At 44.3% G+C, this 14,780-nt stretch overlaps 1 protein-coding gene across 2 annotated transcripts in view; it reads left to right on the top strand.

Moving 5' to 3' along the window:
* EMB1135 (RING/FYVE/PHD zinc finger superfamily protein) overlaps window positions 1-14,780 on the top strand; it is a 120,970-nt gene that overhangs the window by 32,643 nt on the left and 73,547 nt on the right. For both annotated transcript variants that reach the window (XR_015265366.1, XM_086794967.1), the window contains exons 9-17: window positions 720-780; window positions 877-958; window positions 1,045-1,176; window positions 1,362-1,505; window positions 1,606-1,705; window positions 1,801-1,923; window positions 8,686-8,756; window positions 8,880-9,028; window positions 9,118-9,211. Coding sequence is in view for 1 of the 2 variants with exons in the window: in XM_086794967.1 (XP_086651093.1) it covers window positions 720-780; window positions 877-958; window positions 1,045-1,176; window positions 1,362-1,505; window positions 1,606-1,705; window positions 1,801-1,923; window positions 8,686-8,756; window positions 8,880-9,028; window positions 9,118-9,211 (956 nt within the window). In the remaining variant the exon portion in view is untranslated. The remainder of the gene's footprint in view (window positions 1-719; window positions 781-876; window positions 959-1,044; window positions 1,177-1,361; window positions 1,506-1,605; window positions 1,706-1,800; window positions 1,924-8,685; window positions 8,757-8,879; window positions 9,029-9,117; window positions 9,212-14,780) is intronic.

Below are 14,780 nucleotides of genomic sequence, written 5' to 3'. Positions count from 1 at the left end.
CTAAACATGCCCCCATAGATCTAGACTTGTTTCTTGTTAGCTCCAAATTTGGGACATACTCCAGTCCTAGACAGAGGCACTTGCAAGAGGTGGACATTGACATGCGCACTGTATCCATGAGCTTTATCCATGAGCAGGATAACACACGATAAGATGTAACTATTTCACTGTAAGTACAGAACCTTTTTTTATTTCATTGACGGACATAACTTGTTTTTTTTATAGATAGGATTCTATCTTTTATTTTCATGTTTTTAGACCTTCAACTCATTTATCACTGTGATCTTTCGTTTGGTATGCATGTTCTTGGCATGGATGTGGACATTCATTTTGTGAGATAGCTAAAATAAGGCTTAAAAACATGCAACAGTTTCTTCTTCTAGGACACATAAAGCTACATCCAATGTGGATCAAGTGTCAAGGATGCACCTATAATTATGCTAGTGTGGAAGATACTAAGAGTGTCTCTCCGATATCATGCGAGTCCAAGCATGTGACCCTTTTTTTTTCACAAGCAGTTATATTCTTTAGCAAAGGAGCATGTACTTAAACATCTTTTATCATCACAACTCCTCTTGTCTACTAACCCTACCTGATGACAGTTACGCACCAACACAAGGCCAACTCTCTAGGGTTTCTGTACTTAACGTTATGCCTTTTTTTCCCTTTTTATTTTATAAGACCCAGTCTCCTACTTATTTGGACCTTATTTCTGACAGGGGCATTGGAGAAACGTGGAGTGGGTGCTCTTGAACTTGTGGCGATGGATATGAAGGCAAGGTATTCCATTCATTGACTAGATTGTGGCAACCATCCATCATTTGGCCCAAGGGAATCTTGGAAGTATCTTTCACTCTATTCTTTTGCCATGGACAGGGGGATGTATGTATGTCGTACGCTAAGTTTTAAAGGTGCAGAGTTTGATGTGATTGAGGTGCCATTGGAGACAGACATGCAGGTGACTAGAATTATGGTTGATTATTTTCAGTCTCACTTGTTTGCTTTGAGGAGATAGCTCACCCAAATGGGCTTGTATGTGTGCAGAATATGTACAACAAAGCAGCAAGGATGTGGGCAGAAGTACGAAAGGAGTTCATGTTGACAGTAACAACACTTCATGATTGTGAAAAGCCCAGCTTAAGCCAGTTGTGGCGTCTTTACTGGGCAAGTCATCAGGTTATTTTTATTGTACCTGTTAGACATTTCTTTTCAGGTGCTCAAGTGCATATGCAGATTTAGCTTTACAGCACAGCTGCTGAAGATGCTGTGCTTGGGCAAGTCTCATAGTCTCTATTGCACTGCTATGATCCATTCTGCTTTGATATTCTCTTCATTAAAAAACTACTGGGTTTTTACTCCAGCGGTTTTTCCGACACATGTGCATGTCAGCAAAGGTTCCGGCAGCCGTGAGACTAGCAAGGCAAGCTTTGGAGGAGGGCAAGTGTGTTGTGATTGGTCTCCAAAGTACAGGGGAAGCAAGGACCGAAGAGGCTGTTTCCAAATATGTAATGCTTACACCACCATCTAACCTTTAAGAATATTTTTCATACTATGTAGCAGATCATTGCTTTGAAGGTGGTTGCTCTTTCTTCCTTCAATTGACAGGGTAATGAGTTAGATGACTTTGTGTCGGGGCCAAGAGAGCTCTTGCTGAAGCTAGTGGAAGAAAACTACCCTCTTCCTCAACCAGCAAGGATGTTACAAGGTTTTGCAGAGTACCTTAACCTACATTAACATGTTTGATCTAATTTACTGCTTGTGTGAGATGAAGTTTATTTATTTTGTAAATTGACTCAACAGAGGAGCTAGGAAAGGAAGGTCCAAAAAGAAAGCATTCAAGAGGTTCTTTTATGTCTGGAAGGAAAAGATCAAGAAAGTGGAAGAAGCCTGGTGATGAAGATGAAAGTGATGAAGATTTGGAAAGTAATGTGCTGTCCATTGGCCTCTGTTTTGTTTTCTTAGTACAAAAATTGGTTTTGACTTTCCTTTCTGCTTGTATCATGCTCAAAGGTGAATGGTTAAAATCTCAATCTTGTGGGTTTGTGCTGCTAATTGATCACACATGCATCTTCCTGCGGTTATGGTTGTGTCACATGCATCATCCCCATTTGTTAGATGCATGTGTCATGCTAGGCTACTAGTTACGGTTAGGGTTTTTGTAGAGCATTCAGCCCATGTTTGTGAGCCCTAGTTTATATAGGGGTACAAGAGGCTATCAATGTGAGACAGGGCACTCAAAATGGGCATTAGTAGGTTGCCCAGATCGTGAATGTAGTTAATGCAACGTGCCAATCAAGGCAACGATTGTAAATTAACACAAACTTAGCTGACTTAGTTGGCCGGCTTTTTGTATAAATAGGACATTTCTCTATATTTTACACACAGAAACAACAAGACAGTCTTCAACGAGTTCAAGTGTGCAGCCAGTTCTACATAGAATGCATCCTCCTCCCCTGGTACTTGATCATTAAAAAATAATAATAATGTGCAAAGATGAAGTAAAGATCAAACTATGTTATTTACAGCCGAACGCTCACAAGCAAGTATATTTTGGGAAACACGACACAAAGGCAGTTGCACTATAAAAGAGATTGTAAAAACAAAACTTGTACTGCTGAATCTTACACCAAAATGGTGAATCGCTACTTGCTACATTTTCCTTCTCTTCGTCTTGCTCTTCCTTTTTCATATCTTCCTTCTCTTTTTCATTGTTTTTTTTCTCTTCCTTTTCTTCTTTTCTTTTGTCCACTCTTCTCCCATCTTTTTGATTTCTTATTTACATCTCCAGTCTCTTGTCATATTGATGTTTTCTTGGTAATTTCAAGGACAGATGCATATATTGAATATTCAAACTCTTAAGCTGTAGTGCATTTTTTAAACTTTGCAGGTTCTCCCCTGCCTCCACTCCCATATGGCTCGGTCTGGCCTGCCTGGCAAAGTGGCCAGACAAAGCCAGAGACAGTTTATTGCAGCTAGATAATGTAAATAGGTATTAGCTAGGGAATTAATAATGAATGCTGGACAGCCCTGTGTACTTGCCACTTTGCATGCTGTCATACTTCGTCATCCTTTCCAAGGTTGTAGAACTACTGGTGCTATAAAGCACTGATGGAGAACGATGAATAACGAAAGACGTGCACAAACACAATCATACGTTAGCAATCTACTCTAGTCTTGTATTATTTCCGAGAAACAAGAAGTACAATGACTATGTGGAAGCTGCGAAAGATCAATTCTCAGATAGAAGAAGCCCAGGTTGGTGGAAGATGCCGCTATCCCCAACCACTGGCTGTCTTGTTCTGATTTCTGCCTTCAAATGCTCAGGAGACTAGGGCCTTTGACACACTCTTTAATACAAGCTTTGGGTGACTTCTCCTTGTGGGAGGATGCCAGATTATCCAAGTACATGCTCCAATGTAATTACTGTAGGGCTCTTTAAACATTTTCCCCACAATACAATGAACATGTATGGGTTGAACCCCCCTTGGAATGTTCTATTGCCAAGGAGTATTTGGAAATAGTTACAAGCTTTGGGGGCTTCTCCACGTGGGAGAACACCAGGTTATCCGAGTACATACTCTAATGTAATTACAGTAGGGCTATTTAAACACTTGCCCCAACAATACCATGAACATGGCGAAGCATAAATAGGAGTCTCCACTTGTATTGGGTATTTTGACAATCCCCATACAAAGGCCTTCACATATAATAAAGCATCGAATCAAACCTTTAGCTTCTACATTGATGACTGTTCAACCCCAACAACAGGTCATTTTGAAAGTTCAGCAAGTACACAAGATATTTCAGCATAGAAGTGAACACAAACATTTGCAGGTACGCAAGTACAACCAGCAGGTATGGGAGCGGGTACAATAGAAGAATGAGCAAGCACAGTAACGTACAGAGAGTGCTGCAGGTAGAGTTGTGCTGCAGGTACATACAAGTACAAATGTGCTTTACGGAAGCAAGTCATGCTATATGGAAAGCAAAGCACATGCCTGTACGGGTGCCAAATGCTCTATGTAGGTGAAGAAAGGTAATGATCTGTAGAAATAATTAATGGTTAATGCTTACAAGTGCATTATGCAAAGACGCACGTGGTTATTTTTCCCAAAATCTGTCCTTCCAGAATTTGGGTGACTCTTTCTTACTAATAAACTTGTCCTGGGCACCCAAATAATAATCTCCAGAGCCCCTACCAGGTCCTCCCGCACTTCTAAGGTTCCGTACCCGCCATCTCTCAGGACGGTTGTGTTGATTTGTGTTTTTGTTTTCGATTTTGTAAAAAACACAGATTTTGAAATTTGGGGGTTTTCATGCCAAGGTGCAAATCTAGCCTTGCTTTTGTTAAGATGCCTCGCACTAAGGATGCCATGTGGGTCCATGTCACTCCTATATATAAATATGGTGGTTCAGGTGACAGAGATTCCTCATGAGCAGCGCGACATATATGCCATGTTGTACGAGGAGTTGATGGCACTTGCTCATGGCACACGAGCATCTACAACATCATTATCAGGAGGTGCTAGTACTAGTGCAACAGTTGAGACGAGTGCGGCAGCTGAGGCAGCATCGTCCTCTTCTGAGAGCGATGTTGAGTCTACCGAGGAGACTACTGATGAGGACATCAAGGATGTTGTGGATTGAGTGCCCAGACTCCAGATTGAGGACTCTAGTCTTTGGGGCTATCAAGCTCCTCTAGTTTACTGTTTGTCATGCATGATTGCATCTATCAGGCTTCAACATGCTTTACTTTGTGTGTTTCAGACTTCAGTTTACTTTTTTTGTAAATTAGCTCAGGATTCAAACTTTTTGTGATCACTTTGAGTGCCATTATTGAGTAGTTGCCATTATTGATGATGAAATCCAGATCTTGATTCTTGATGTTGTGAATTTATTTATGCCAATTGGTCAGTGACTCAGTTGGGTGCCCACTGTAAGTGGGTCACCCAGATTCTTTAGTTTTAGCTCATAAACATGTTTTAATGTGTAAATATGATGCATGTTTAATATTGTTTTGTAGGGAAGGCAACATATTTTTAACATATTATAAACTTGTATATAAATTTTGAGGCTTGTACCCCCCCCCCCCCCCCCCCCCCCCGCGCCCCCTTTTGTATGAAACGTTTTTGAAACTTTTGGGAAATGAATGAAACGTTTATGAAACACGTTTCATGAAATGCCTGGCAACTATGCCTGTACGCCATGCCTTGTTACTTGTCTAGCCTGGCCGCCAGCTGCGAGTGCCCAATCTTTCCACGTGGTGTAGGTGGGTCACAAAGGGGTTGTGGGCCCTTTGAACTTTGAAGGTGCCCAGAGGCTGGCTGACACAGATTACAGTTAGCAAAGCTCCTTCAATTGCATCAGTGCATAGTTGTATTCAGATACATTTCATAGAAACAGTTTTGGAGCGTGTTGTTGTGTCATGTATGAGACAAGTTTTTTTCCCCATTTAAAACTCAAAGATAGTAAAAAGCATGTTTTTTATTTGAAACATATAACAAAATTTCATGAAATGTTTTGAAAGGATGTGAAATTTGTGAACTGTATTTCATGACATGCTGGGCAACTGTGCCCATTTGCTGCTTGACTAATTTGGCTTTGCATGTCTTTTGGTGTGAGATTGTACAGCCAGGTACTGCCAGGTCACCCATCATCCATGTTCTTGATGTCATCCAGTTGGGCCTTTGTGTAGTTTGAAGCCAGGGTTCTAGACATACTGCTGTTGAAATGTGTCTTCCGCTCATAATAGGACCCTTACAACTCCATGGTCTAACGTGAGGTGTGGGCATTGATTTATAAAAGCAATGTGCTAAGGTGTTGATGTATATTGATGGTAATAACCCCAGGACATTATTAATTGACACTTGACCCAACCTGGCATGTTGAAGCTCACGATGATGTTGATGACTACGGTGACCTGCTTGTGCGATGACAGCAGTTTCTGGCAAGCTGTTGACAATGTCATCCCATGATCACCCCACCCAACACAATAGCTCCATAATCGGCTTCCTCGTGCTCAAACAGTAATGGCCCTCACTGCATCACTTGATATGCCTCTAGGAGACCTCTGTTTGGTCAATGCTTTTCCTTGTCACATAGCTCTTCAAATGTTTTAGGCACAGGAACTTTTCCACACTGCTCGCAAAGACTTCATATCCACACTGCTTTCAAAGACTTCATATCCACAAGTAATAAGGCTATTCAGCTGTGCCAGTTAACTCCCTCCGCTGAAATGTGTCACAATCACTTGTGTGTGTGTGGTGAAGACATTTACCGAAATCATGTACGAGTGTTAACACTCTCTCTTTCTTTTTTTCTTTCTTTTTGCTTTCGCCTATAACCGTGCAGCCTCTTGTGTGCCACCTGTGCTAGTGTGAGATCGTCTTCGAGGTAAGTCTTTTTTCCTTTTAGTGCCCGCCTTTTGGTAAGGAATGCTTGCCTCGCCTCCAACCCCGCAAACTTGAGGATGAGTGCGCGATCCTTGGTGGTGTCTTTGCCCACCCTCCATGCCTCGACGAAGGGGGTATCAGCGATTTCCAGCTTTCTGCATAGTGCTATGGCGTCCTCTTTCGGCAAGGCTCCTTCCTTCCCAAATGCGGCTTCCGAGGAACCTGCATAAACTGACTCACCAACCCAACAACATAGCTCAAATCTGGCCTGGTGATCGTCAGAGTTGCCATGTATGCCTGAGAGAGAGAAAGAAAGAAAGTTATATTAAACGTCTCCACAGGGTGTGGTATGGCAGAGCCATCAATGGCCTTTCTGCATCTAGCCTGCCAGATATGGTAGGCGGCAATGCTGATGATGAGCTCCCATCTGGCTCATTGTTGTCTTTAGGGTCCATTGGGTCGGGGACGAGGAAGTGGGAATAGTTTAGATCCGAAAGAGATTGAGCTGCAAGGCGATGCTCGTGCCCTCCTCTCATAGTGTAGAGCCGCGCCCACCTGTATGTCCCAAGCAATCTTGCCTCTCTCAATGAAGCAGAGAGTGCTTGGCTCGGATGTGAAGAGCTTGAGAAGCCTCCACCAAACCTGTTGGGCCTTTGGGCAATCCCAAAGGCAATGTTTCTGAGTCTCCACTTGGGTGCTGCATCATTTTCACACATGGGCGTCTTGTATTGGCCAACCACATGCCGCTGCGGCTGCAAGGCTGGGATGTGGCAACAGCCATAGGAAAGAGTGATCTTCCGAGTCCAGAAGCTTCCCCAAAGGTGGTGCCAGTAGTTCGTGAAAAAATGATTGGTTAGGCCTCCCTGGATCTGCTAGAAGGCAGCTGCCGTTGGGGTATCATCAAGGTCGAGTAAAAGAATGCATCTACCCAGGTGGGCTGCGTACTAAAAGAAAGGAGTGCCGGGAGCCTCTGAACGGACGGCCGGGTCCCTCCAGTACAACTCTCCTGGATTTCACTGAAGACAGGCCAGGGGTGGCTTTCCCAAAGGTGGAGTGTCCATGCTGAATTTTCTGCCCCCTTAAAAGGGGTTATGTGCCACCTGCGGTCGTGGAAATCCACTATTCTTACCCACTGGGGGTAGGAGGGATAATACTCGTCCTTGATGTCTGGGCTAAGTACTAGTCGGCCCTAGTCTCCAACCACAAAGGCCAGAGGGGGGGGGGGGGGGGGGGCGGGGGAGTCAGCCTGGATGTTGAGGTGTCAGGTTTGTGATATTAACCAGGATGCACAGATTGAGCGAGTCAAGATTGTTGCCCAGGTTCAGATGTGTTGATTTATTGATCCGCTTGTAGAGCATACCTTATCTTTGAGACTTTGGTTATATGGAGGATGCTCTATCAGACATCTACAACAGGATGCGGGAGAATGGGAGTGTACCTCATTGGGAGAGCTTCTAGGTGACACAGGATAACCAAGGGAGAATATGGAAATGTCTTAGGAATAGAAAGGTTTTACTTTTCTTTTGCTTTTCTACTCATGGACGAATTGCAATGAACTAGTGGAGAGAGGCATTTGAAGCAAGCCCCTATGCCCATGTTGTTCTCATGTACTTTTTGATCAGGGAGGAAAGGAAAATCTACTTTCTGATCAGGGAGGAAAGGAAAATGTTCTTTTTGATCAGGGAGGTATGTTTCCTGGCAAAGGAACTTTGAAAAAGAAGACGCCAGTTAAAGGGTTGTTGCCCTCATCATCAAAGCCATCTAGCAATTGTGTGGATCACTCATTACTCATTCAGGACCCCAGATATTCCATGAGGGCAGACCTGCAGATTATGCTCTCTATGCTGCGCATGGGATATCACATACCTTGACCTTAGTGCATAGCCTGACTGTTCTTTCATATGTGATCACTTAGGACTCGATTCTCTTTAGAAGATTATCGACAGCATGACAGATTTGGAAAAATTAATGCAGAGAAGCCATTGAGGGCAGTGGGCACCCAGACCTTCCATGTACAATGATTGTCCGTCTCTGGACTGACTACGCATACCTCCTGGCTATTTGGGGGAGGATCTAGGCTACCAAATGCTAAATGGACTGAATCATTTGGCACTTTCAGCTTCTTCACTGGCTTTGCCATTAGCTATTGTACATGAGGAGTCCTCTTTTTTTTTTCTTTCTCTTAATAGAAGTTGTTTTTGTAAAAAAGAAATTGGGAATTGGAAGTAGATCAAGATGCATCAGCTGATACACTGTTTTTTATATTGAATTGTATGCTTTGTTCTTTTTGCAGCTGAATCTGACGCAGAATCAGGAGAAAGCAATGAGAGCTTGAGCATTTGCAGATTCTGTGGCTCTGAAGATGTGAGCTTTCAACTGTGGTACACCATCATGAAAATCTTGTCAGCTGTTGTACATCATCACGAAAATCTTGTCCCATGTGCAGAGAAGTATGCCCAAGCCTGAGTATATTGCTGCTGTCAACAGGTCAAGAAACTCTCTATAGACTGTAAAGATTGTGAAGCTTCTGTACATTATGTATGCCTTCCACTAGCGTCGACGGGGCCTATCAATGAGTGGAGATGTCCCCCTTGTGATGAAGCTCAACGTGCCTACAATACTCAACTTCAGGCAAGGTAAATCTGACTCAATCTTACTTCAGCTTCTTCTCCTATCTTCTGTATCTTGCAGGGCTTTGTCCAAAATGAAGGACTTTATCTTACAGGTATGAGAAGGCACAGGAGAGGAAGTTAAAGTGCTTGGATGCCATAAGGTCGTTTGAGCTTCCAAACAATCCACTTGATGACATAATTGACCAGGTATTTGCAGAGCTTGTAGACTTCTTTATCAAAATGTCATGCATGCCAAGCACTGATTGCCTTTTCTGGCCATAGTTTTAATCAATTTTTAAAAAGCAAAGCTACACATCCCCACATGGATCTTTTAAATTTTCAAGATGGTGTGATATTAACTGCTTGTGGAACCAACATTATAGACCTTTGCTACTTATGAGTCTTGCTACTTATAATCTATAAGGTGTATACAGTGAGTGCTATTGGGTGACCTGTAACATTTGCTTTTATTTTACTTACTCTGCAAGCTGTTAGTATCATTGTCCCATAAGTATCAGTTTTCAAATCTCTTGGCATGTGTTTAGCTGGCTGGTTGCTAGACTATACTTTGCTTTCGATTCAATAAAGGAGGGAAGGCAAGCCTAGATACTCCAATCACAACTCTAGTCAGTACAGAAGCAGCTAGGTAGCCATGCTCAAGCAGCTCAAGACCTTGTGCATTGAAGTGGCACGTTTTGAAAGTGCAGGAATTTGTACCTGGCTGTGAGTTGACCTTTATTTAGAAGGGAGTTTCCTAGCTCTACCTCCCTGCAAATCAAGCAGGCTTCAACGAGACGGTGGACTTTTTTCTGTGCTACTCTAGTAACTTCTTCGGTATTATATATCCTACAAGATAATTATTCTAGTATACAAGTAGTTACCATTGCACAAGCACTTTGGTTACTAAAAAATTGAAGAGGCTAGGGTGGATCAGGAAGAACCTAAATTTCATGTTTTTTTTTTCATAAAGGAGACTTCTATTAAGTATGAAAAAATTTTACAAAATGGAGATTTCACACCAAGAAAGGTGGAGATCTCAACCAATCAGGAGCCCTGTGCTGCCAATAGGGTCCCGAGTGAGAGGACGTGAACAAGATACCAATGTCCCACTCTCTCATAAACTGGCCGTGCTTCCTCTCCGCAGCCCTCGAAGATCCCTGGATTGTGGCACAGGTAGCCATGATGGTGTGAATAATATCACTCCAAATCTTGCAAAGACACTGAGAAACAAGAACGGGAGTACCCTCAATGGCCTCGGTGCATCTAGCTTTCCAGATATTCCAGGCTGAGATGCTAGCAATAATCTCCCAAGAGCTGTCTAACCTCTGTGCCGGAGGGACAAAGTGTGAAAGTGGCAAATGTTGAAGACAACACTGCCGAGCAACTCCTTGCCTAACCACAATGGCCAAGCTCCTGTCAGTCCCCTCGAATCTCAGCTGAGGCCCAGATTGTGTCAACCAAATGATAGAACCAAAAGAAATGATAGCATCCCTCTTAATCCTACCAAAGAGGTGTGCAATCGCAGACCAAACCCTCTGTGCTTCCCTCCATTCCCATAAACAATGGTAAACTGGCTCCGAAACTCCTGCACATCTAGGGCAAGCTAGGCAAGCACCAGTAACTGACCTCTAGTGATTGGTGGCCAGACCACTATGAAGAGAAACCCAGATAAAGGAGGAAATCTGTGCCTTCCTATAAGAATGCCACAATCTCCGCCAAAAAACCCTTTGAATGTCAGTCGAAATGCCGTAAGATTCCCAATGGGGTTTAAGAGTAGGGACACTCTGAATGTGTCCCAAGATAAGATGTCTAGCATTCTGCACCGTATAACTAAAAAAAGGCATGCTTTTCAAAGGGTTACAAGCATCCTTCCACTCCCACTCACCAGGGTCTCAATGCAAATGTCTGATAGGGCAGCCACCATATAACCAAAGGCTAACATTCTCTGTGATCATCCCGCGGGGGGGGGGGGGGGGGGGGGGGGTGGGGGGGGCAACAAAGACGTGCTTCCCTAACCTGCCAACAACTCTGACTGGACGAATCTGGGGGCCCTCAATAAGGCCATGTACGTCACATCTCTCCAACTGCCATCCATCTTGTACAGAAAAAAAGACCGGTACATCATCCTCCCTAGGCAAGGGGAAGAAAAAACCCCAAACCAAGAATGATGACGGTCTTCCAAAAAAGATCCAGTAATCCAGTGGTTGGGAATGGCTGCATCAATCTTTGCAATCCTCAGACTAGAGCCTCTCAAATGCTGCATGAGATCCAATCTCTGTACCTCGGGCGGTGAGGCTTTGAAATCTCTTCCAAGCCAACACTGTGGGCAAAGGGTCTCCTAGCCAGCCCAAAGAATATGCATAGCTGCCCCAAGAGGCCTACCATGCACGTCTAAGATCAAATCATTCCACAGAATGGGCTGCCGGTTAACTTCCTCCTTTGAACACGGGGGGATGTGTACCAAAAAACTCCTTAGGCAATCCCAAGCCCGTAGGAGGGACCTAACCAGGGGGGATGAAGGGGAGCGGTGAACTGCATTCGAAAAAATAAAGCGTGAGCTGAGAGTCCAGTCACCTCCGTGAACAGGGACAGACTTCGTGATCTGCTGCATGAGAGAGTTTTTCCACGGCTCAGTGCCTGGAAGAAAGCCCCTAACAACCAGCTTACATAGCAAAGCCTTACATTGCACCTTAGGGTCAATGATATTCAATCCCCCTTCTTGCTTAGGCTTGATAATGGTTTCCCAAGCAACTCTAGCCGTGGTGTGTGCATTTCCATCAAGCCTTGACCAAAGAAAGTTCCGAATAAGGCGACGAAGCTGTCCAATGCAGCCCTTATAAAAAAGACAGCACGAAGCGATAAACCAAGTCGTGGCTAGCAAAACTTGGTTAACCACCAAAGCTCTAGAGGCCAAGTCGAGCTTCCTCCTACTCCATTAATGAAGTTTGCTTTTAATGCTTAAGAGCACTGGAGCAAACTGTTGTGCAGGGGAGATGTCAACGCCCACCTGACAACCAAGGTATCTGGCAGAGCATCCTCCCTCAATCCAAGTAAAACCAACATCTGTACCCCAATCTGCAAGAGGAGAATCACTGATCCAAAAACTGACTGACTTATGCCAATTGATAGAAGCTCCTACTGCCAAACAAAAGGCCTCCAAGGCTGTCCAGAAAGCACATAAACAAGCATGTGAAGCCTCAAGGAACAATGCCGTATCATCTGCTAACTCAGAGTCCAAAAACTCTTCCTCCGTACATAAAGGCAGCCTGAGACCCACAACACCATGGGCAGCCCGAAGAAACCTGCTCATAGCCTCAGTTACAATGAGGTACAGTAAAGGGGCGAGGGGACAGCCCTGCCTTACTGAACGGGAAATCTAAAAACGCTCACCGCGCCCCCCACAAGCTAAAACGGTGCTATGAGCCTCCCTGTATAGGCAAGACACACCTCTGATCCAGTTTTGGGAAAACCCCATGTATCCATAGTGCCCTCCAAAAAATCCCAATCCACTCTGTCATAAGCTTTTTCAAAATCAAGCAAAAGAATGGCAAGAGGCTGTTGACTAGACTTTGCCCACTTGACAGCTTCCCAGAAAGAAAAGATGTTATCAAATATACTCCTTCCTTGGAGGAACCCATTCTGGGTATCGTGGATAGTCCTTTGGAGAATCGGCTGCAACCTTATACTCAAGGCCGCAACCTTGTATCTCCTTGCGGAGGCCTTCCAACTGTTTTTCATGTTGGTTCAGGACCCTGCGGATTGCGATTGGGTTTCATCTCACCATCTTAGAGTGGAGACAGGTAGAGCTGAGCGCATCTTCAGAGTTGGGACGCTCATACGGAGACCCAAAGAGGAAAGGATCTGCCGATTATGCCCCACAGAGGTTGAGACAGAGGAGCATTACATATGCCGCTGCCCAGTATACTATGAGATCCGCGGTAGGTTTCACTGTCTATTTCGTGAGGGATTGGTCCACTCTCCAGGATCATTGATTTTGTGGACCAGCATTGCCAAGGCCTCTTCTTGCTCGACCACCGCAGACTTAGGGACACCTTGAGAGAGATTCGGCCCTAGCCACCTTGCCCTCTCCCTCACCCATAGTTGTTACGAGGCGCGCCTCTAACAATTCGAGGCATACGTGGCGTACGACTGCTTAATCGAGGTGTCCACCCAAAAAAAAAAGAATGGTGGTTTGAGTCTTTAGACGGGGGGTATTAAGGGCCCAAGGCAGCCCCTCTCACACACACTCTCTCTCCCTCATTCTCTCCCTCCCTCCCTCCCTCCCTTAAGCCTTTCTTAAGACCCAAAGTTCAAAGTTCAAACTTCAAACACACTAGGATGATGATGTTTTTTATACCCATTTTTGGAGCTATCTCTATACTCTACCAGTTCATTTCAGTTCATTTCATTTTACTTTGTACCCTTGAATCTTGATGATGTATCGAGATGATGAGGATGGACTATTTTGGTCTCAGGTTGTTTTGGCCTTTTGCAAACGTTTAATACAGCTTTCTTTCTTTCACACACACTCTCTCTTTGTCCCTCTATCATACACACCCTCTCTCTCCCTCCCACCCTAAAGGCTCATACATACACACTATAGTCTCTCTCTAGAGAGGATGTGCTCATAGGTACAGTTTCAGGAGCCACGCACTAAGCTGTGGCTTTTTGACACGCTGGTCACATTGGCTATGCTATATGGAGTACAGATATGGGGGCCTAGCCTAGATCGTGATAGTCGATTAGGATGCACATACGATGGATGGAGATCGATGGAGAGACCACTTGTGTCCATGATCTCCAGGATGATTCGGGCTAAGGCCTCGGTACCCCATGAGATTATTAGAGCCGAGATGGGAGCACCACTGATCGTAGTCGAGGCTCTTGCCAGATTAGTGTCCTTCATTCATAGCACCTGGGAGCTTCCGCGACACCGGTATGCACAACTTGCTTTAGAGTCCTCTCATCAACTAGAGAGACACTTCATGTTGGTATGCGCAGATAGCATCCTGGTTTGAGCTCCACGGGTTCAGTTTAGACAGACTTCCACCCTTCCAGTACTCTCTGGAAGCACCCTCTCTCACCTTAACACATTCTGAGATTAGTATGTAAATGGAGATAGATGTGATGTGTGATGTGAACGAATATGATGTGATGAGATGTGGATATGGGTGATGTGAGTGGATAAGATCTGATGCGGATAAATGAGAAAAGATGTGATGAGATGGAAAATGATGTGATGAGAATGGGAAAACATATGAAATAAATGAGGATTGATGTGGAACAATATGGAAAAATGAGAGTTCGTTATAGAAACTGTATTTATGACATGTTTTTAAATGATTGTTTTATGTCAAGAATGCTGGGGAAGCATTTTGACCGTCTTGTGAATGAGGTCCTGAAGACCTAATCTGATAAAGTTGCAACAGCTGACGGAGAGTCAATGGAGGACGTCTCGCGTAGCAAGGTCGGCCGAGGTCTTGACCAGCGATTTAAGTCATCACATAGGACCTCATTCAGTTGGACACTAGGAGGACAGGAGTTGGGGACGAAGATGGCTTTCTATAGAGACCATCTTCTCCGCACCACTGAGGATGGCTTTATACTTAGACTGAGCTACATGGATACCCATCTGTCTCATGGATTGAGGTGCGCCATTGGGCAGATCCGCACCTCTTCACGTCAGTTAGAGATAGAGACAGGCAGATTTAGAGGCATACCTCCAGGGGACTGGATTTGTCAGATTTGTTGGATAGAGCCAGTGACAGAGGAGCAC

This window comes from Cibotium barometz, chromosome 61 (genome assembly GCF_041138505.1).
Source record: "Cibotium barometz isolate CiBa-2024 chromosome 61, ASM4113850v1, whole genome shotgun sequence".
Classification (NCBI taxonomy): Eukaryota; Viridiplantae; Streptophyta; class Polypodiopsida; order Cyatheales; family Cibotiaceae; genus Cibotium; species Cibotium barometz.
This window is presented reverse-complemented; position numbering and strand designations above follow the sequence as displayed.